The 23,470-nt window shown below is 43.9% G+C and overlaps 1 protein-coding gene across 1 annotated transcript in view; it reads left to right on the top strand.

Moving 5' to 3' along the window:
* TRPC5 (transient receptor potential cation channel subfamily C member 5) overlaps window positions 1-23,470 on the top strand; it is a 268,250-nt gene that overhangs the window by 128,676 nt on the left and 116,104 nt on the right. Inside the window, exon 3 of the mRNA XM_043569889.1 lies at window positions 5,279-5,677. Coding sequence (XP_043425824.1) covers window positions 5,300-5,677 — 378 coding nt within the window. The 5' untranslated portion in view covers window positions 5,279-5,299. The remainder of the gene's footprint in view (window positions 1-5,278; window positions 5,678-23,470) is intronic.

Here is a 23,470-nt window from a genome sequence, read left to right as displayed (position 1 = left end):
TGATCTGGGCTGGGATTTGTGCCCTGGCCTTCTGCCCAGCCCATTGATTGAGCTCCTTAAATCACATCATTTAAGCCTACAAATGTCACAGATCCCATTAGACAATCTCCTCTGGCTAGCAGCACAGAAAAGAGAGAACATGAGAAGCCCCCAGGGGCACCCTGTTAGACCATTCCTAATGTTCCATACTTGGGGGACTACACTGGGAGTAAGGTTCACTTGTAGAATGGCATAAAGTGCTGGCTGGTTTTGTTTCGTTCAGTTCAGCATATACCTCAAGGCCAGTGCGGAATGATGGGAAAGCCAACCTCATCTCTTGGCTTAGGTTAATGGCAAATGAGTACAACCTGCCAAGTATAAAGGTGACGGGAAGGAACCTTCCCAATAATACATCCTCAAGAGATGCCAGAAACTCTATCATTAGCTATTTGTTCCCAGAATAATGGCAGAGTAGGACTAACAGCAAGCATATGAAGAAAGGATTGGTCCCAGAGCCTGGAGCAAAGCTGAAGCTAAAGCTGTAAGCAAGGGTAAAATGGCACCGGCTGAGGGGTTGGAAGAGAGCAGGGCACTAGACAAGTCATTGGATGTTTAGGTAAGCCTACATATAGTCAGACAATGCAGGGAACCCATTTTATAGCATTGTCAATGTGTAGTATAGAAGTGGGCATGAAAGAGATTTCCAAGGGTGGATACCAGGCCTCTCTTTTCCCCTTCATCACACCTTTCCTGCCCTAGACACATGTCTCTGTACTTCGAAGGCCACAGCAACTTTCATAATCAAAGAATACACATTAAGGTGTTAATAGCTGTTGGGGCGCCTGGGTGGCTCAGTCGGTTAAGCGGCCGACTTCGGCTCAGGTCATGATCTCATGGTTTGTGAGTTCGAGCCCCGCGTCGGGCTCTGTGCTGACAGCTCAGAGCCTGGAGCCCGTTTCAGATTCTGTGTCTCCTTCTCTCTCTGCCCCTCCCCACTTGTGCTCTGTCTCTCAAAAATAAATAAATGTAAAAATAAGTTTTAAAGGTGTTAATAGCTGTTAGCCACGTGATCTTTTATTCCTTCTGGGGGTAATTTTAGAGATGCAGTGCCTTAATGCAAAAGAGTGACTCTCTAATAGTATATTCTCAGGCAAACCTCTGGAGGAGAGATTTTTCTCTAAGGGGAATACTGTGAGGCTTCTCATAGCATAGCCCACTGGAAATGCAATAGACCAGATCCGTTTCAAATGCAAGAGATGAAAAGTAAATCTAGACGCTGAATTGACTATATATAATCCAATTATCCTTACTTCAAGTCTCAAATTACCATGATTTTACTGCCCTCCCCCCATTCACTACTATAACCCACACATCTGGCACACAGTGAAAGTTCAATGAATGGTCCTGCGTGGTGCCTCCATTATTATTACTATTAGCACCGGAAGCAGTAGTGGCAATAGTTCTGCCCTGGCACAGTGCCTGGGGCATATTAAGTATTCAAAGCTATACTAATTATTTTGTTGCACCAGCTCCTGGCATAGTGCCTGGCACATAATAGGGCACCGATTTAGTTAGCTCCCTTCCTTCTCATCTTGCCCTAGGTTACGTTTGTCTTCAGTTTACCCCACAGCTTTGCCTTACTCAAGTGGGCACAGATCTTCCTTTGGCAACAGTGCTTAGCACAGCATCACTCGTGACTCCATCTGAAAATACATCTAGCCTTTTCTCCCAAGGTAACTTCTTAAGTGGCAAATGGACAGCGAGCATTTAAGATCATTTTGCAGATGGGACAACTGAGGTTGTGAGCGCTTGCCTTTTAGCTCACCTCTCATCTTTGTATCTTATCATAGCCTGAAAACTGTGCTCCTATCAATTTCTCCCAACTAGGCCATGATCCATCTCACTACTATTGTTCTTATGTTATGTAGGGCCTGGACCACCCTCACATTTTCACATTGCCTTTTTTTTTTTTAAGGTTTTATTTTTAAGCAATCTCTATACCCAACATGGCACTCAAACTCAACCCCAAGATCAAGAGTCACAGGCTCTACCCACTGAGCCAGCTAGGTGCCCCCACATTTGTCCTTTTAATTCATCCTTCAAGAACTCACTAAAGAGCTACGTCCTCCATGAAACATTCTCTGAGTTCTCCAGCCTTCACTGAGCCCTTTCTGAAATCCCAAAGTAACAAATCACTACCACATAATTTAGCCCTTCATTCCATGACCATGCCAACCTTTCTCAGCTAGATTGTATTTGTTCATTAAACATTCATCTGTTGAGCACCCATCATGTTCTAGACCCCATTGCAAGTGCTGGGAAGACAGGAATCAAGGTACTCAAACCCTAGTGGCATAAAGACAAACATGCTATTAGGTGACATTGGAGAAATGTCATCCAAGTACCAGTGGAGAACTCAGAGGGAGATTGGTTAACCTTCTGAAGGTGTTGGGGGTGGGGTGGGGGGACTTCACAGAGGAGGAGAACTATGAGCAAGGTGCTGAAGCCGAGAAGGAATTTGTTTAGTAGAGAGAGTAGGATGAAGCTATGTGCAAAGACATGGTCAATAAAGGGCCACTCAGAGAGCATGGCTCAGTATGGCTGGAACTTAGGTTGGGATGGAGAAAGATGAGAGAATATCATGGAAGGTTTACTCATTCATTCATCAAGTATATATCAAGTATCCAGGGTGTGCCAGGAACTTGGCTAGGTGCAGTGCTATAAAAACAGGACCGATGCAGTCCCTGAACTTGAGATTTAAAGCAAATTGGACAGAAAAGATGATTATCCAATAAGACAAAGAAATATGTCACTACAGGGGCACCTGGGTGGCGTCTGACTTTGGCTCGGGTCATTGATTTCATGGTTTGTGGGTTCAAGTTCCACATCGGGCTCTGTGCTGACAGCTCAGAGCCTGGAGACTGCTTCCAATTCTGTGTCTCATTCTCTCTCTGCCCCTCCCCCACTTGTGCTCTCTCAAAAATAAAGAAATGTAAAAATGTAAAAACAATTCAAAAAAGAAATATGTCACTACAAATTGTGATAAGCATTAAGAAGGAAAAGAATACAAAGGAGAGAAGACTATGAAGGCACCACTTTAGAAAGAGTGGTGAGTGAGGGCTGCTCTGAGGAGGTGACATTTGATTGAGACCTGAAAGATTAAAAGAGCTGGAGAAGAGTGTTCCAGGAGGTAATCAAAGGTCTTGAGGTGGCCAAAAGCTTGGCATGTCGGGGGACTCAAAAGCAGCTGCACAAGGCTAAAGAATAGTGGATGAGGGTGAGAAGTTGGAGAGGTAAACACATGAACCAAAACCAAGCAGACCTCAGAAAGGAATGTTGAGTTCATCACAACTAATCAAGGAAGAGCGAAATGGAACCAGATTTGTGTTTGACGGGATAACTTGGGGATGGTGCGGGAGGCTCCGTGGAGGGGGAAAGAATGGAGTCAGGATGATCAATTGTAAGGTTGTGGAATGGTTTAGGCGAGAGATGAAGGCATGCACCTATTCTTTCATACCCTCCCCAAGTGCTAGCACAGCACTAGGCCTACTGATGGCTTCCGGCATGTTCATATAATATAAATAAATGCACAAATATATATAAATAAATAAATGCAGATAAATAAAATAAATATAAATAAATATAAACTGAATCCAGTTGTTGAGTCTCTCTTCAGGAGATCACACTGTCTCTTCTTCCTCCCCTCTTTTTGTTTATAATGGAGATGGGGAGGCGGGGAGGCAGTCTACAATTAGGATTATTAAAGTCATTAGCTGTTTAGTGACAAATGCTTACTCTAAGTGCCACTTTCCTCAGCCACTGCTGAGTTACTTGAAAGTAGCACAGAATATCAGTGTGTATCAAGACAGCCAAACAGAGATGTGGATGCAGAGAGAAATTTGTCTTTTGGGCCTGTTCAGGGTATGAGGTGACACTCACCTTCAAATACTAACTTCCCAGAAGACCACAGGCACATGAATTGCAAATGCCACTCGGTATAATATATGCTTCTCCCTTTGCCAAAGCAGGGATGTAATTACCTGGAAGACTGAGGCATATGTCATGTCTTCATCTTCTCTTCCACCCAGCAGATGACACAAGTGGCCCTTTATCACATTTGCATTTCCTTTTGCTGGCAAAATACTTCAGTAATGAGACACTTCAGTGGGTCCAGCCAAACTCAGCCTCCAGAGGGTCCTGGAGGTCCCCGGGGTGGGAGGGAAAGGGGAGCCAATCACCTTATGGATCTGAGCCTCATCTTCTCCCCTGGGGAGAATAAGCATTCCTATCTCACAGGGCTAGTAGGAGGAGGTCAGTGAGGAATGTGCATGAATTTGATCTGAAACAGTATAGAGGCAAGAACTCTATACTGCCGTTCATTCTATGCAACTGAAGGCCAAGACTGTCTTTTTTTCTTGGTTTCCCGGAGAAAGTTAAACACATTGTAGGAATTCAGTAATAGGTTTTACTTTAAAATCACTTCCATTGAAATCGGGCTTTAGATGTGGTGCATGTAAAACAGACCATTCTCTTCTCAGAACTGAATCGAACAGATTAGCGGATCCATAAGCTCCTTGGTTTCGAGCGGTAGAGGAAAAATCATGAATCGGCAGGGGGGTATGTGACTTTGGCCTATCAGAGCCAATACCCATTCCCCACTGAGAAGCAGCAAAAAGCAGGGCTTCAGGTAGCATGAAAACTGGATTTTAATACAGGGTCTACATCTGGGGAAGCTGCAATGTGACACTGAAAATTAGCACCGGCCCATAGGCCCAGGGTCTAAAGAAAATTGGCCAGTGATCGCTCTGACAATCAGCAGTATTATCATGAGTATCTTCAGACAGCAGAAGGGAAGGGAGGAATTAATTTGCGCCATGTCTTGGGAGGTTTACACACTGCCAGTTGCTCTGATAGTATATTATCTCATTTGACTCTCACAATAGCTTTATGAGGAAGGAATTCTTTAGCACAGAGCCTAGTTCACAGTGAGCTATAACTAAATGATAACTGCCACTAATGCTATTAATATATTGATAACATTAATAATAATAGACCGAAGCACAATGGGCTTGAGCAACTTATCCAAGGTCACAGAGCTGGAAAAGGCAGGATTTGAACCCAGGATTTGAACCCAAATGTCTGGGCTTCTTTTGCTATACCACTTTGCGAGAAGAGAAAGATTGTGGGGGGCAAACAGTTGAGGATTTTCCAACCGCTTAGCCATGCTGCCTCCATAAACTGACCAGTTGAAACCTTCAGGCACCTAAGCATCTCTTTGGTCTCCCTCTCTCTCACTCAGGTTGCTAAGTTGCTATGAACCATGGCCCAACTGTACTACAAAAAAGTCAACTACTCACCTTACAGAGACCGTATCCCCCTGCAAATCGTGAGGGCTGAGACAGAGCTCTCTGCAGAAGAGAAGGCGTTCCTCAATGCTGTGGAGAAGGGGGACTATGCCACCGTGAAGCAGGCCCTACAGGAGGCTGAGATCTACTACAATGTCAACATCAACTGCATGGATCCTCTGGGCCGGAGCGCCCTGCTCATTGCCATTGAGAATGAGAATTTGGAGATCATGGAGCTACTGCTGAACCACAGCGTGTATGTAGGCGATGCATTGCTCTACGCCATCCGCAAGGAGGTGGTGGGCGCTGTGGAGCTTCTGCTCAGCTACAGGCGGCCCAGTGGAGAGAAGCAGGTAAGATAAATCCCTACAGGCTGGGAAATAGCCGGGAACAATAAGGCCCCGGGATCAGAAGCCTTGAAAATAGGGAAGGTTAGGTAGGCTGGCATTAAGTAGCCCTAGCATGGCAACCCTCTGCTCTCAGAAATCGCATCAGTGATCTCAGGTGGCATCCTAGAGCGACCCTGCGTGGCCCACACTAGGTCTTCCTCATTTGCCTTTTCTTTGTGAGCATTTGCCCATATACATTCAACACGTGGCAACCCAGAAGTGTGCTCTCCATTTCCAGAACATCCAAGCTCCTTCTACCCTCCCTGGCCTCTGCTCTCTAGCCTCATTTTCTTCCTCTACTCAAAGATTACAATCTAGAAAAGAAGAGGCCAACCACAGACCTGGGAGTTTTCCTTCTCACCGGTCTCTCTCCCGGACAATGACAGAAGACCTTTAAATGTGAATACCGTGGTGCACGTGCAAATGGATATAGGGGTTCATGTATTTTCCCAGTACCTGTGATATGACTACATTCCACCCCTAAATGTTTGGGGGGTTGCCTCTGTGACTCTCCTATCCTCCAAAGCACTTAGGTTTAATACTCTGGAGTCATCTTTGAGTTCTTCCCCTTCCTTGCCTGTATGTCCAGTCCCCAAGCCCTGTGGTTTCTTTCGCTCCAATCTCTTACATACTTTCTTTCCTCCCACCACTCTCCCTGTGTTCCTCATCATCTCCCTCCTAGCTGAGGGATTCTCAAAGTGTGGTTCTTGGACCAGCAGCATTAGCATCACCAGGGGAACTTGTTAGAAATGCAAATGCAAATTCTGAATCAGAATCTCTGGGGGTGAGGCCTACCAAGCTGTGTGTTGACCACCCCTCCAGGGGATCCTGATGCACACTCAGCTTTCAGAATCACTGCCCCAGACTGACATGAAAATCTTCTCACTGGATTCTCTGCCGATAGCCCCTTTCTTTCTCACAAGCCTTCCTGGACAACGATGCCGGCTTGTTCTTCACAGCACAGCATAACAATCCTGCCATTGTTACCCACCCTTTCAGTGACTACAAGCTCTCATTAGAAGAGAAACCAGTGGGGGCGCCTGGGTGGCGCAGTCGGTTAAGCGCCCGACTTCAGCCGGGTCACGGTCTCGCGGTCCGGGAGTTCGAGCCCCGCGTCAGGCTCTGGGCTGATGGCTCAGAGCCTGGAGCCTGTTTCCGATTCTGTGTCTCCCTCTCTCTCTGCCCCTCCCCCATTCGTGCTCTGTCTCTCTCTGTCCCACAAATAAATAAACGTTGAAAAAAAATTTGAAAAAAAAAAAAAAAAAAGAAGAGAAACCAGTGCATGAAGCCTAGCGCTCAATACCCTTCAGTAATGGTCTTTTCATGTCCTGTCTCCTGCAGGTTTCTCCTAAACCCCTCAAGTCAGACAGGTCTCTCCACTCTCTTCCTTTGGAGCATAGTAGGGACGAAGTAGGGAGAAAGATATAGTAGGGACAAAGAAAATACAGTATCATCAAACATGGAATACGACAATGCATTAAAAAGCAAAAACAAAAAACAAAAAACAAAACAAATAGTGGCGCCTGGGTGGCTCAGTTGGCCGAGCGTCCGATTTCGGCTCAGGTCATGATCTCATGGCTCGTGAGTTCGAGCCCCGCGTCAGGCTCTGTGCTGACAGCTCAGAGCCTGGAGCCTGCTTCGGATTCTGGGTCTTCCTCTCTCTCTGTGCCCCTCCCCCGTTCAGGCTATCTCTCTCTGTCTCTCAAAAATAAATAAACATTTTTTTAAATTTTAATAATTAAAAAAGCAATAAAATAGTAAAAATCAAGCCCCAAACTGCAAAGTGCTCAGATAATGAGAACACTTCAGATCAAACCTTATGGGTCATGGCCAAAGCTCGGCTTAAAGGGAAGTAGAGCTTTACTGTTTGCCTGCCTGGTTAAACAAAAAGAATGAAAGTACTTAAGTGATAACTCTCAGACTAAGAATTGGAATGGATAGAACAGGAAGAAAGACAGATGAAAAGTTCCTTGAATAAAGGGCCTGAATGCCTCCGTTCTCCACCAGCATTTCATACAGCGCAGCTGTAACCCCACACTACGAAAGTGCCTGCAATATCACAGGCACTCAATAAACACTTATTTCATGAACCAATAGTATGCAGCCAGCACCATGCTAAGTAACTTACACCACTTGGCTCATTTAATCCCCCCAGCACCTCGGTTAGGTAGACACTATTATTACTGCCCCCCATTCTACCCATAAGAAGAATTGAGTCACAGTTAAATCAGTTGTCCAAGATCACAGTTCAGTGTCAGAGCCAGGATTCAAATCCAGGCCACCTAACCCCTAAACCTACCCTCTTAACCACTTGGCTATACTGCTTCTGTGGCAATCTAAGTCTTGGGATTCGCAGAACAGAGTTCTGAGACAGGGTAGACCCGTGAAGGATCAAGAGCTCTCTGGAAAGGACAGGCCAGAATTTGGATGAAGAGCAAAGCAGAGAGGTATGAATATGTTCCCTACTGAGTCCACATCACCATTCCTATCAAAACTGATTTGTTCTCTGCCCCATCTCACCACAGCCCTGCTAAGGGTCGGAGTGATTTAACTGCGTTACTCTGCGGGCGCCTGGGGGGCTCAGTCGGTTAAGCATCCAGTTTCGGCTCAGGTCATGACCTCACAGTTTGTGGGTTCGAACCCCGCATCGGGCTCTGTGCTCACAGCTCGGAGCCTGGCGCCTGCTTCCGATTCTGTCTCCATCTCTCCCTGCCCCTCCCCCGCTCGTGCACTGTCATTCTCTCTCTCTCTCTCAAATATAAACATTAAAAAAAATGTTTTAAAAACTGCATTACTCTGAACTAAGGCTTACCCAGACACCCTACCCTGTGATGATCTTGCCCACCCCTGAGATTATGCGGTCATTAGCTCTATCCTTCCTTTGACACCACTCACACACAACTGTGTACTATTGGTCAGCCTCACTTGTGTAAATGTCTGGTCTCTGTAACTAGATTGTTTCTTAAATGTCAGGCATAATCTAATGCCCAACTGTTTCCATGTTTCCCCCAGTAGTACCTAACCCAATGCCTAGTATATAATGGGTGATAGATAAATATTTGCTGATGAATAAGGAAGAGCTATGTGTATCTCTCAGACATCCTGCACATTCAGCTTCATAACTGTTGCAAAAGAGAGCAGAGCACAGGGGGGTTTCCAAAGAGGGGACTAGCAATACTTTCGGAGTTTTGAAAACAGGCCATGTCTTTATTTGATGACCCCCATTTCCCCCATCTTTCCCCTAGTGCCCTGGCAAACTCTGGGGAAGAAAGGCACCAGGAAAACTCACTCCAGGGTACAATCTAAGGCGTGACCTCCCCTGGAGAAAGGCAGAGCTTAACTCACAGGAATGAACCACTAATGGTGAAATGTCAGGCGTATGGAACAGGGGTGAAGCTGTTTGGGACAGGCTGTCTTTTCCCAAGATCTTTTCAGACACCGCCAGTGTAAGACCTCCTTTGTCCATACTTGAATATCATACCATATGTACAAAGGCACACAGCCATCGGCCCCAGCTCCAAGTCTTTTCGGCACATTTCCCTTCCTCCTCTCTCTCCCAACCCCCACCACCAGCCTCTGCTAAATTTTATTTTCTCCCATTGCTCTGACAATCACTGTGGCAAGTCATATGTCAGTAACTATAACAACAGGCCGCCACCGTGCTGAAGTTCTGCCTTTCTGGGAAATAGAATCAGGATGTGTTTACCTGGGAGCAAATCAGGGATGTGAGCAAACACAGGCCTCCTGAAGGACCACAGGTCCGGCTGGGTAGGCCACTCCCAGGAAGGTGCCCCTCCCACACCCAGAAGCCAAACACCTGGCCTTTTTCACTGGCCCTCCCACATGTCGCCAAGAGATTGGGCACAGCTGACCTCCATCAATCTTGGATGGATAAACTGGGGCCCTCTTTGGCTTTACTTGGCCAAGGGCTTGGCCTCAGGCTGGCAAAGAGACCCCCTCTGCTCAGCCCATCCTGCTCTTCTCCCTCTTCTAGCCTATCAAAAGTGCTCTCAGGTATCAGCACTCACATGGAAAACTGCATTTTTAATAGGGACCAAATCTTAAAGTCAAAATGGTGATGCTTTATCAGAATTCTCTGCACCAGACAAGTATAAGACTGCATGTGTGCGTGCGTGTGTGTGTGTGTGTGTGTGTGTGTGTGTTGTTCTGGGGTCTTCTGGCTGCTCCAAAAATCTGACTCTCTTGGCAGATTTTGTGACTCCTTCGGGTAAACACTCTTAAATAATTCTCAGAATTCAAAATTTTTGCACTACAGAAGGCTTAATACCAGCCAATTTCTTGTACATCAAGCCTTTTTCCTTTGGTGCACTGACTCTGGGAGCAGAGTCTTGTACCTGTGTATGGTCAAAACCAGCTCAAAGATTAATCATTGTGCATATGGCAAACTTGTCAAAATACAGACTCTTGAGCCCCTACAGGTCCAGAGGCTTGGGGTTGGAGCCTGGAACCAGCATTTTAATAAGCCCGCCCTCACCCATTTCTAGGTGAAAGGTCTATGGACTTCTCTGTATCTGTTTCCTAGGCTGCCATAACAAATTCCCACTAACTGGGAAGCCTAAAATAAAAGAAATGCATTCTCTCATGGTTCAGGAAGCCAGAAGTCTGAAATAAAGGTATTGACAGGGCTGGTTCCTCCTGGAGACCCTAAAAGAGAATCTGTTCCATGCCTTCGCTTGTAACCGCATCACTCCAATCTCTGCCTCCATCGTCGCACAGAGTTCTCCTCCGTGTCTCTTCCTTGTGTCTCTGGGTCCTGATCCCCCTCTCCTTTCTAAGACACCAGTCATTGATTTAGGGTCCACCCTAATGCACGATGACCTCATTTTAACTTGACATCTGCAAAGACCCTTTTTCTAAATAAGGTCACATTCATAGGTACGGGGGGTTAAGAGGTGAGTATATCTTTTGAGGGGACTCCATTCAACCCACTAAACTCTCCATGAGAAATACTACTAGGGAAGTGATTTTCAGACATTTTCAGAAGCAGAGCCTTTCATTAAATGAAATCCTTCCCAGAAGTAAAATAGGCAAACAGACCCAAGCAGAGCTGGCCTAGTTTAAGTTCAGATCAGGGCCCAAAGCCCCACTTGTTCACACACACACACACACACACACACTCCTATCCCTCCGTGGTCCCTGAGGAGCAAGCATAGCTGGACAGCCACTCGTCTAGAAGACAGGATGACAGAGTCTAATTCAGAGTTTGAGGTACTAACCAGCTTGCAGCTAACAGGATGACCTTGGGCAAGACCCAAGGTGTTTTACACCTGTCCAGTTACAGAATCACCCTACGACTAAATTTCCTCATGTATAAAATGAAGGGAACAATACCTAATCTAGGGGCTTGTCATTAGGATGAAATAAGGTACATTAAAGTCTTTTGAAAATAAATTTAAATGCTAGACAGAGGTCAATGACTATTATTTTCAGCCTCACTCTATCAATTTGACTTAGCCGGTCATATTGTGTGGAGAGACCAGCTGGCAAGTGGCAATCATCACAAGAAATGACTAATACAATGAGAGAGAGGCTGGTGAGCGGGCTGGCTCAGTTCGCAGATTACCTCCTTCTGCCCGGCCTTAATGACAATGGTCTCCCTTCTGCTGTTAGGCAAGCTGTATGACCTCAAAGTCATCCCTCCTTGTTCAGTGGTGTCTAAGGATTTAAGCAACAGGGAAGTAGAACTGCTGGCCTTTGCATCAACAGCCCACCCAAAGAATTTTCTTTCTTGGTCACTTGCGTCAGTGCAGGCAGGCGGAAAGAGGCTAAGCCAACCTTCTCCCCAAGGCCCACCCCTCTGGGCTCTGCCATAATTACTCATTTGTCTGTGGCAGATGGCTCCAAATTAAAATTGGTCTCACAGATGAGCTAGTGAGATTAAGTTTCAACAACACTGATAAGTGTTTGTGTTAAGATTGTAGAAAATCAGCAATGAGACACTACATTTACTCCCTTCTCCTGCCTGCCTCTTGGTCTCAGGGAGAGATTGCACAGTGTGGAGGGGCACCCTGAGGGCCTGGGCAAAGGTGACTGAGGCACAGAGAGAGGACCTAAAGAGTCTAACCTCTAAATCTCCAACCCTCAATATGAGAGCAGAAAGTAAAGGAGAGAATTGCCGTTTATTGGATAGGTTTCCTTAATCTCTCCAGACCTCAGTTTTTCGTCTGTAAAGGAGAACAATAATGGAGTCCACTTCGTAGAGTGATAGCTGGAATTAAGTGGACTAATGCACATATATTACTTAGAACAGTGCCTGACACAGAGTAAACACTCGATGAGTAAGTAGCTAATACTGCTCCTACTTCTACTAGCTGAAGCCATGCTGCTATCACATGCTGGCTAATCTTATCTACTCATTGTTTTTTAAATGTATTAAGCACCCACTAGCACATCATAGCTGAGAGTTCAGACTGAGTGACCTTGAAAAAGTTGTCCACTGTGACTCAGCATCAGTTTTCTTACCTGTATAACGGGGATAATGATATTGCCCGTGTCACAGATTGTTGCAAGATTTACGTGAGAACTATTTTTGAACATTTGGCATAATTTGTGATCCATAGCATTTGCTATGTAATACCCATATCATTAGCATTAATACAGAATAGTAGTAACATTATTAACTCTTTGTTACCTGACTTGCCCAACAGTAGGTATCTACCTTTATAGTAGTCTGAGTAACAGCTTTCATTCTCTGATTTTCATTCCAAAGTCAAAGTTCTAGATCAAAAACATGGAGTGTGTCGATCAACTCAAGAAAATAAATCAGCCAAGGCATCTGGGTGGCTCAGTTGGTTGAATGTCCAACTCCTGATTTCAGCTCGGGTCGTGATCTCACAGTTCATGAGTTCGAGCCCCACTTCGGGCTCTGCGCTGACAGCTTGGAGCCTGCTTGGGACTCTCTCTCTCTCTCCCTCTTTCTCTCTCTCTAAATATATGAATAAACTTTAAAAAAAAGAAATCAATGACTTCTTTGGAAGAAAATTTCAAAATGACTGCATCACATCATAGTGGCCAAGCTGACAAACTGAGTTACTTCCTCTCGTGTATCTTTGTTGATTTTCAGTAGACAAGGCCTACTGCACTCACAGAGCAGAACTATAGAGAGTTTGAAAATCATGTGGTCTGAAATTAACATGTCCAAGGTCACTTAGCTGAGTCCACACTGGCACAAATGCTTCCTGTCTCCCAAGCCACTCTTTCTACTACTCCGCTCTGCCTCTGAGGGATCATCAGAAGTGGTGACAATTACAACAAAGCTGAAAATAAACAAAGCAGCTCCAAGTCGTGTCTCTCTGGAACAACTCATTGATGACAGAGTTTCAGCAAATGATTAACTCTCTTCAGTTCAATTCAATTGTCTAAGTATTTTTGACTGCTAATTATATGCCTCACAGTAAAACTGAAAGATACAGTTAGTGCCCTCAAGAAATTTATAGATTCGTGTGGAGAACAGACGTGTACATGGTGTCCAACCAGCCCCTGCCCCTCTTAGTGAGCATGGCCTTCTGTGTTCCAAGGGACACAAAAGATATGATAGTGATATTCACCTCTCAGAAAGAAAAGAAAAACATAATTACTTAAACCTGGTTTCAAGAAGCCCAAGGGAGCTGGCTGCATAACACCTCACAAAGAAGAATCCCTAAAGTAGTGTAAAAAGTAAATCACTAAATAAAAACACATGCGACTTTTTAGCCACGCTCCCTCCCCCCCTCCCTTCAGGGTTACCACCAACTCAGGGCTTCCTTTCTACAGCTTTACGCTCATGGTCGACATACGTATGTCCAGTTAGGAAGTTTCTTATTCTTCTCTGTCCTAGGGCAGGTATATCTCATCTGCGTGTGATATTCTCCACCCCCCTTCACCCAATATGTTCAGTTGTCTAAAAGGCAGCCAGTGTTTGTCTCCTTTTCACCCCAGGCTCCTCTTCTCACTGCTATTGGTTTTTCCAGCTTATACCTCTTGTTGCAAATTAGTTCAAGTGTGAAATATCGGTGCAAAACTCAGAGCTCTCCTTCCATCTCCCTTCCCAGCTGTCCTATCCCAGTGCACCAAACACTACCTTGTTACTGTGCCTTTCCATATGCCAACAAAAGCCACGGGACAGAAATAGAACAGTGCAAGCAAATGTATGCTACATCATCTAAAATGTGTGATGTGGACAATACAGGAAGACACTCCAGACACAAGCAGACACAGGGGTTTTAAGGGAGGAACATTTTTAAGAAATAGGCTTTGAGCTGGAAAGGAAGAAAGGGATGGCACGCTGGTCAGGGGGAAGTGAATGAGTAATGTTGGGGGAGTTGGAATGACGGTGGCCTGTTCACAGTGGCTGCTGGAGTGAAGGGTTGGTGATGAAAGCAGTGCTTGGGACGCCATTACCCTCATGATGGAAGGTGCCAAATACCTCACTCAGAGTCAGGGCACTGGGCCAGGTATGCCCTGAGTCTTATCACAAACAGCAGTTGTTGGGTTCCTGTGCTCATGTATCTGCCCTCCTTCTTTTTTCTCTGATCCTAGTTGGAGTAGAGGGGAATTCGTCTGTGGTCACTGGTTGAACCACTCCTTCGTTGGGACCTTGGTGAATAGTCACCATCATCCCAGCTCATTGTCACTGGTCCTCTGACTGGAAGCTGGGGCAGAGGGGACTGAAATGGGATGAAGCCAGAGGGGTGCCTGGGTGGCTCAGTCAGTTAGGTGTCTAACTCTTGATTTTGGCTTAGGTCATGATCTCACAGTTCATGAGATGGAGTCCCCCGTCAGGCTCTGCACTGAGTGTGGAGCCTGCTTGGATTCTCTCTCCTTCTCTCTCTGCCCCTCCCCACTCATACTCTGTCTCTCGAAATAAATAAGTAAGCAAACAAACAAACAACAAAAGAAGCTGGACCCACCGATAACCCAGGGGACTGGTTGAACAGTGCTACCCCTCAGCAAGTATTTGTGAGGAGCTGGCCATACGGATCTTTGACTCTTTCCCCTTTCATCTATCTACTTCCCCAAATGACATTCTCTCCCTCCTCTCTTCCAGTCCCTCTCCATACGCACAGTTCCAATGTTGGTGTCCCACTTTAATTTCATTGGCTGACGACTTTCGTAGCTTCCATGATATCATGCCTACATGGTTCCTCCTCCTTCTCTGCCCACTGCCTTTTAGTCTCTTTTTCAGAATCCCTATTTTTTTCTTCCTTCAATACTGGTGCTGCCTGGAGTTCTATCACTTCTCCCTTTGTAGCTCAATATCTATCATGTGATCTATAATTTATTTCCCAAGTTTCAGCTAGACATGCCCGCCTAGATGTACCCCAAACATTTAAAATTCACTATGTCTAGGGGCACCTGGGTGGCTCAGTCGGTTAAGCATCTGACTCTTGGTTTCAGCTCAGGTCATGGTCTTGTGGTTTGGGGGTTCGAGCCCCACATCGGGCTCCATGCTGATGGTGTGGATCCAGCTTGGGTTCTCTCTCTCCCTCTCTCTTTCCCCCACTCACTCTCTCTGTCTCTCAAAAATAATCTTTTTAAAATTTTTTTTAAAAATATAAAATAAAATTCACTACGTCTAATAATAAAAGTAGTAAGCACCGATTTGCACTTACTGTGTGCCAGGCCCATTCTACATACATAAGCTACATTCACTTGTCTGATACTCACAGCCATCCTGCGAGATAATTCTATTACTCATTTTTACAAATGGGTGCGTTAAGGCACAAAGAGGCTAAATAGCTTTCCCAAGCTTATGCAACTAGTAAGTAGACCAACTGGGATTCAAACTGAGGCAGCATGGCTGCAGATTCTGTGTTCTTAATGCCGGCGCTAGCCTCACTTTGCCCTCTAGGTCCTCCTCGGCATCCAGTGTATCCTCTCTCAGGTAATGGCACCCATATCCCTCCCGTCATCCTTCCAGTGTTCTAGATTCGAAACCGTGCCGTTGTCTTCATCTCAACCCTCTTTCAGCCACCACACCAAGTTGAGTACTAAGTCCCTTTCATTAACTTAATTGAAGAGAGGAGGCAAACCTATCAACCATTAGTCAAAATATAAGTGCTGTTAGAGGTAAGAAAGTACTGTATGTACCCAAGCATTAGTATCTGATCATGTCATTCAAATGGTCAACGTTCCTCCTTATTTCCTATAGAATAAATTTCAAAATGTGGGTGCAGGGTTGAAGGTTTGAGGAGAGAGGGTTGGCAATTCATGCTGAATTGTCACTGATAAATCCAGCCCTAAGCGTGGAGGCAGAGTGAGTCCAACAGACAAGGCATGTTAATGAAAGGAATCATGAATAAAGGAAAGCTTGTTTCACCATACTATCAGTGGATTATTATTGCCAGTCCGTTCGTTTAAAAAAAAAAAAGGTGGGGGCGGGGGGGGTGGGGCTGTGAGCCAGGTAAGCAAAAGGCACTGAAAGAACTGTCCAAAGAAATACAAGTCAGAGAAGGGAGAGGAACATGGTACCATTGACAAATCTCCTGTGAGTCTACCTCCTTTAACTCTCCTCCAGAAAAGGGGGGTGATAACCCAGAGCAAACACTTCTGCAGCAGGAGAGTGGAATTTGTGAATTCTCTTCTGCTCTTCTGCTCTTCAAGGGCAACCGGGAGTGATTTGATGTTGGGCAACATCAGCTCCATTATCTATATGAGAATTGTGGATAGAACTGTGGAGCTAAAAATGGCCTCGAGATCCTCCAATCCACCCCTTGTCATCGAAGAGCCTGATAGTCTCTTCTCACCTGCCAATGGGCCTAAATGGGGAAGGCGTCAAGCCCTACTAGGCAGCCAGAATGTAGAGCAGTTTGGGCTCCGTCTACCCAAGCAAAATGAATATGTGCCCTATTTACTCAAGCAGTTTTCTCCCTTTCCCCCTCCATTATTTCTCAACTCTCAAACTGAGGTTATTCAAGCACCCGGGCCCCAGACCACCACCACCCTTCTCCACAGCCATGTTCATTTTAAAGTTTTTGTTGTAAAAATAATACATGTTGTTACTCTCAAAACTCACTCCCTAGAAGTCATCATTATGAACAATATAGGTGTGTCCTCCTAGGTATTCTCTATGCATATTCAAACAAACATATACACAAACACACACACACACACACACAGACTTCTTTGCACGAATGCTCTGCAACTTGCTTCTTTTTCTTTAACGACACACGGTGGACATCTTTCCCTCTGAAGGTATTTATCTTTACCATAATCTTTTTAATGGCAATATTGCATTATATCATACAAATGTGCCATATTTCTTTAACCGGTCCTCTATTAATGAACTCTTAAATTGTTCAAGGATATTTAGGTTTTTGATTTTTGATTTAGGTTTTTGAATTTTGCTTTTTTCTAAACACTACTGTGATGAATACCCGTGTGTGTGTATGTGTGTGCATGCATGTGTGTCTTTGAACACTTGTGTGATTATATCTGTAAGGGAAATTCTTAGTAATGAAGATTATGGAATCGTAGAGTATGAGCATTATTTAATTTTTATTTCTATTGCCAAATTGCTCTCCTACCAACAGTGTGTGAGAATGCCTGTTTCTCACATCCTTGGAATCAGAGACAGCAAAAAAGTCAATGATTTGGGGAAATCTTTGTCAATCGGACAGTTAAATATGCTACCTCATTATTGTTTTACATTTGAATTTTTATTATAAGTGGGATTTCACATGCTCTCATATTGTAAGCAATGTGTTCTATTCTGTGAATCAGCTGTTCATTTTTGAACCCATTTTCCTACTAGTGTCTTCATCTTTTTCTTACTGATTTGTCTAAACTCTGCCTATTAGGGTCATTAGCACTTTATTCATCCTTTAAAATTAACACTGATGTATTAGAGAATAGTGGTTTACTCAGTTTTACAGCAAGTCTGAAGCGAAGAGCAAAGCTAATTGTATTTGAGATCTTTTAACTTTTTTGCATAAAAGTATACAATTGTTTAAGTGATGCTTAAAATGTCTTAATGTTTCTCTGGTATAAGAAAGCCTGAATGAAAGAGTATTTATGCTTAATCATTCCTTTATTTTTAAGTGTCCAGTTTAGTGCTTAAGTACCTTTGTTCAAAGGGAAGAAACTCTTTATGGCTCTTATAGCTAGGATTCACCAAGTTGGAGGCATAAAAGGGACCAGACAGGCTTATACCTCAAGCACAAAGGAAGTAGAAATGAAACAGAAACAGGAAGAAGGGTTGGTCTTTAGCAGAGGAATGAGTTCTTATACCCAAGCAATGACAAAAATCCATTTAATCCATTCTTTGCCCTGACTCATTGGCAGCATAATAGCTACTTCAGAAAAAAAGGGAAGTATCAAATTATACGGGAAAACATTTTCCCGAATTTCCTTAGTAGGGAGGAAACATATGAGAGAGGAAATGTAACATGACAAGCCTATACTATTTCTGGTCTAAACTCTTCAAATTGTCTACATTGATTAGACAAATAGGATAGTTTCCAAATTCTTTACTCGATGCCACGCTGACGCAATCATCTAGATTAAGAATGTTTTGGGGACACTGAGAGAGTACACAGTACCTGTGTCAAAATAAGATGGTCAGACAACCCTGACGGATAATGCCAGCAGAGATTCTTGATAATGTAGAAGCTTTTAGTGTCATCTTGCCCTGCAGTCAATAAAATGGCATTTAGCCCTAGAATAGAACAACCTTACCAAGTTCAAAGAGGAGAAGCCCTCACTAGACTGATGGTACCAACGACCTCCATTGTTACTCAGAATATTTTTTTTTCCACTTTGATTTCAGAAGAGCTAGGAATTTGGGGAATTCGCAAAGGGGATAAACAAAAATTTCTTGTGATTGAAGTACGTAAACTGCAATTATAGACTCATAATAATATCTGGAAGGGGCTCAAAGAAAGAATAGAGGAAATCATGAGATTTCCACGACAAGAGCTTTTAAACCTTGAATCACTCCAGACCACCCTAGAATCTGACCATTTCTCATGACCCCTACCTCCTCACCCTAGTCCAAGCAACCATTAGCCCTTACTTGGATGATTATCATAGCTTCCTAACTGGTCTCCCTGCTTTCCCTCTCAGCCCCACACAATCTAGTCTTTTCCCAGTGGCAGTCACCTTTTGAAAATCTAAGTCAGACCATGTCATTCTGGTCAAACCCTCCAAAGCCCTTTCCAATGCCTCCAAGGCCCTGCATTATCTGACCCCTGCTCTTTTCTCTCATCTCCTACACTCTCCCTCACTCAATCTGCTTCAGCGATAGTCGCCTCTTATAAGGAATGGTCTAGCATGAGTGCCTTTGCCTGAAATGTTCCTTACCCAAGTAGCTACATGGTTGGCTCCCTTCTTTCCTTTAGATATTTGCTGCAATGCTACCTTATCAGGCAGACCTTCCTTGATCTCTCTACGTAAAAATGACACCTTCCCCATTGCTCCCTACCCCCTTTCCCTGCTTCAAGATTATTAGTAGCACTTATCACCAGCTAACAGATATGTTTGTTGCCTGTATCAGCCTCTCTAGAGAAGTGGCTTTTTGTATTTTGTTCATTTTTGAATCCCCAGGGCCTAGAATAGCTTTTGGAACATGTCATGTACTCCATAAATGTTTTCTATTGAGATATAATTGACATAAAACAGCACATTAGTTTCAGGTATACAACATAATGATTTTATGTTTGTATATGTTGCAAAACGATCATCAACAAAAATAAGTCTAGTTAACATCCATCACCACACATAGTTTGCACTTGTTTCCTGTGATAAAAACTTCTAAGCTCTACTCTCTTAGCAACTTTTAAATATACAATCCAGTATTAAATTATATTAATCCAATATGATTAACTATAATCACCACGCTGTGCATTATATCCCTAGGACTGATTTATTTTATAACTGGAAGTTTGTACCTTTTGGCCAACCTCATCCATTTCCCCTACCTCCTACCCTCTGCCTCTGGCAACCATCAATCCGTTCTCTGTGTTGATGAGTTTGGTGGGTTTTTTTTTTTAAGTTTACACACATAAGTGAGATTATACAGTATTTGTCTTTCTCTGTCTGAGGTATTTCACTTGGTATAATGCTTCAAGTCAATTCATATTGTCACAATAAGTGGTTTTATGAATGAGCGAGATGAACAGAATGTCCGACCTGGAAAGATTGTCTAGTCCACCTCCTCCCCATTTTATAGATGGGGACAGTGAGACTCACAGAGGGAAGTGATTTATCCAGGCTCAACAGACTGACTTATATAGCAGAACCAAGATGCATAACTTCGACTTTCACTCGAGCGTTGTTTTCACTACATTAAAATTACTCTGTCTTTAGGGGCACTTGGGTGGCTCAGTCAGTTGAGTGTCTGACTCTTGATTTTGGCTCAGGTCATGATCCCAGGGTCGTGGGATCAAGCCCTGCATCAGGCTCTGTGCTGAGCATGAGTCTGCTTGGGATTATGTCTCTCTCCCACTGCCTGCCTCTCTCTCTCTGTCTCTCTCTCTCTGTCTCTCTCTCTCTCTCTCTCTCTCTCTCAAATAAAATTTAAAAAATCATTCTGTCTTTAAAGCCACCCAGAGTAAATTTTATGGCATTTTATAGTCACACATTCTGGAGTCTGTCTTCCTTGCATCTAACCTAAATCCTTCATCTTATAGGCTAAACAAATTTCAGCTCTTGGTGAAGAGGAAAGACATTCCAAAGATATACAAACCTTCTTGAAATCAAATATTTGTTATTTTAAGGAGCTGGTATTTGTTGTGAACAAAATTCAAGGCAAGGTTTCCAATCTCCATGGTGCCCCAAAAGACTTATACCAATCCCATGAAGCAAACCTCTCTTGTTAGATGACAGGATCTACAGACCCAAGGAAATAAGGCCACAAAAATGTCGCAGTGACAATATCTTTGACTCCACATTAGTACATTTAGTGCAGGAGAGCATTAAAATATATTCTCTAAAACTTAAATATATTTGTGTCTAAAAACCAAGCCTAACAACCCCTAATACTGAATCTGAAATATTCATCCATTATATAGATGTAGTCATAATTCAGAGCTTTTACCAACCAAATAGCCTTCCCTTGGACTACTAAGGGGGTACACAGTGGTGAGCCCTGGCTTGTCTTTTGTGCAGCTATTTTTCTGCCTTCCCTCCTGAGAGCTTGATTTCTTTCTGCCAGTGTTAGAATCTCCATCATTTTAATCAGAGACTGCCATGGTTTCTAAATCAGCTGGTTCCCATTTGTAAACCGGAAACAGAACAAGATGAACTCATATATTCTGCCGTCAGTGCTAAGCTTCTATGGGCAATAGCTTGTCTGATCAGAATGGAAACTGTTCTCTGGATCCTAGGACTGACTTCGGAGAAAATGCTATAGATCTCATTTAGGGGAAGTAGCTCAAATAAGCAAGGCTGTCTTTACCTGAAAATCATTCTTTGGCGGTTCCCACTACTTTGGTTCATTTAAAGCACCGAGGAAGAATCCTGAATTCATAATTTCAACTAAATGATTCAACTGGTAGCATCAATTCCATCCTTCTTGGTCTTCAGGACTGGAGAACACAACCCAGTAGGCAGACAGAACAGTGTGGCCTAATAAAAATACCAAGTTGGCATTCTCAATCCTGAGCTCCTTCTTTGGGAACTGGGCTGAAATATTTCCTTGGGCCAGCATCCATAAATTGATCCGATGAGCGAGAAGCCACCTTGTAACAGGAGGGAATGAAATATAAGATAGGAAAGGATGTTTTTTTTTTTTTTTTAAGCAAGGCAGACTGAACCAAATGGCTTCATTCACAAAAATCAGTATCACAAAGCACTTCAGAGTTAATACTGGTGAGGGCGCCTGGGTGGCTCAGTTGGTTGAGCATCCAACTTTGGCTCAGGTCATGACCTCATGGTTTGTGGATTCGAGCTTCACATCGGGGCTCTGTGCTGACAGCACGTAGCCTGCTTGTGATTCTCTCTCTCTCCCTCTCTCTCTTTCCCTCCCTGACTTGTGCTTTCTTTCTCTCAAAGTAAATTTAAAAACTTACAAAACAAGAGTTAGCATTGGTGAACTTCTTCCCAATGGTGGGTATAACATGGATGAAGCAACACTGCTACATCCATTGCTGATACAGCCCATTATCATCTCCTCCTCTCCTTCCTTTTCCTTTTCCTCCTTTTTGGTTACTCTGGGAGTCTGGCTTCTCACTTTCTCAGCACAGGCCAGGGTACCATGGACTTCACCTCCACGCATGTGGTCAGCCACTTCTGGAGGTCCTGGCCTCCACCCCACACTGACCAAGGGTAGCCTCCTCCTCCAGAGGTATGCCTGCAAGAAGTACCACTTGATCTTCCAGAGTGATGTCCTCCAGTGGGGCTCCATAAGCCTTGATCTGGGCAACTGTCTCCTAGCCAGTCATCTTGAGGATGGTAGCTCTTCAGTATTGACAAAGAACTACAGGTCAGCTACTGAACCAACCACAGCCATAGCTGCCACTCCCTTGAAGATGAAGTCAGGAAATAGGAAGGAGTACATCCTCACCACCTGCTGCATGTTGTGTCACTACTCAAGAAAACATTCTTAATAAAGGGTTCCATACTAGAATGGGCAGCCCATGGGTGCTGAGTCGTGGTTGATGGGGAGGAAGGAAATGTTGCCACCCAATTTCAAAACCATAATATCAGTAGTGAAGAGAAATGAAATGGCATATCACCCCAGGACATATGTGAGCAGAGGCAGAATGGCCACTGGGCAGGAGTGTTAGCAAAAGGATTAAACATCTATTACGAGGCTGGGCTATGTCATCTCCAGCATGTCTTCCAACCCTGCAATTCTGCAATGTGTATACAGGCTGTGGCACATGATATGTTGAACAAAATCTTAGAGTGGAGTTCACATGACGATTCCATTCCTCAACTGTTTATGTAGCCTTAGGCAAATTACTTAACCTTTTTATACTTTAACCTCTTACCACTGTAAAGCAAAGGGATAATACTAAATATCACAGGGATGCTGTGAGGAAATGAACAATATTTTGAAACTATTCTAAAACTACTTTATAAAGCCACATTAAATAGGTACTGTACCTGACATACAATTGGTATAGTACACAGGCAATAATACAAAGTCCCAATATATATATATGTAAACCATAGGGGAGTTCACTAATAATTCTACAGGCAGTGATGTCATTGATACATTTCTAGAATAAAACTTTTGAAGTTCTGGTGGGTATCTGTTTGGGTGGAGCGCACTTACTTAATCATAGAATCAGGATTAAATGAAACATAGTAGCAATCTAGACCATTTCTCTGTCACTGCAATCGATCCAAGGTGCAGTAACCTCTAGCCTCAGAAAGAGTTAAGCACCCCAATGTTAATTTGATGGAGCAGAACCTTTGGCAGGATATGAAAGAAATACCAAGGCAATTCCGTGCAAGTGTCAATTGCCCCAGACTCTTCAAATGTATGTCGGGGGCCCCCAGGGAGTCTGAAATTTATGAATGAATGACATTTACGAGACCACAGATGAAGAAGGGTTTCCTGGGGGCTAAGCGTCCTCCTATCATACCTGATCACCTTTGCTGCTTTTATCTGACAATACACAAATCCCCCACATCTATGGAGCTGAGAGCTCCAATTACACACTGGGGAGTAGAACAATCAAACATCTGGGAGCCTCAATCACTGCCTCTTGCAACATTTCAGCACTCTTTGGGATTCTTGTCCCCTATTAACTGAATATGAAGGAGAAATTTAAGCAGTAGTGAATTTAATCGAGAGCCCCAGTGCCTTCT

Source organism: Prionailurus bengalensis, chromosome X, assembly GCF_016509475.1.
Source record: "Prionailurus bengalensis isolate Pbe53 chromosome X, Fcat_Pben_1.1_paternal_pri, whole genome shotgun sequence".
Taxonomy (NCBI): domain Eukaryota; kingdom Metazoa; phylum Chordata; class Mammalia; order Carnivora; family Felidae; genus Prionailurus; species Prionailurus bengalensis.
The sequence above is the reverse complement of the archived record's forward strand: the minus strand, read 5'-3'. Positions and strand labels throughout refer to the sequence as shown.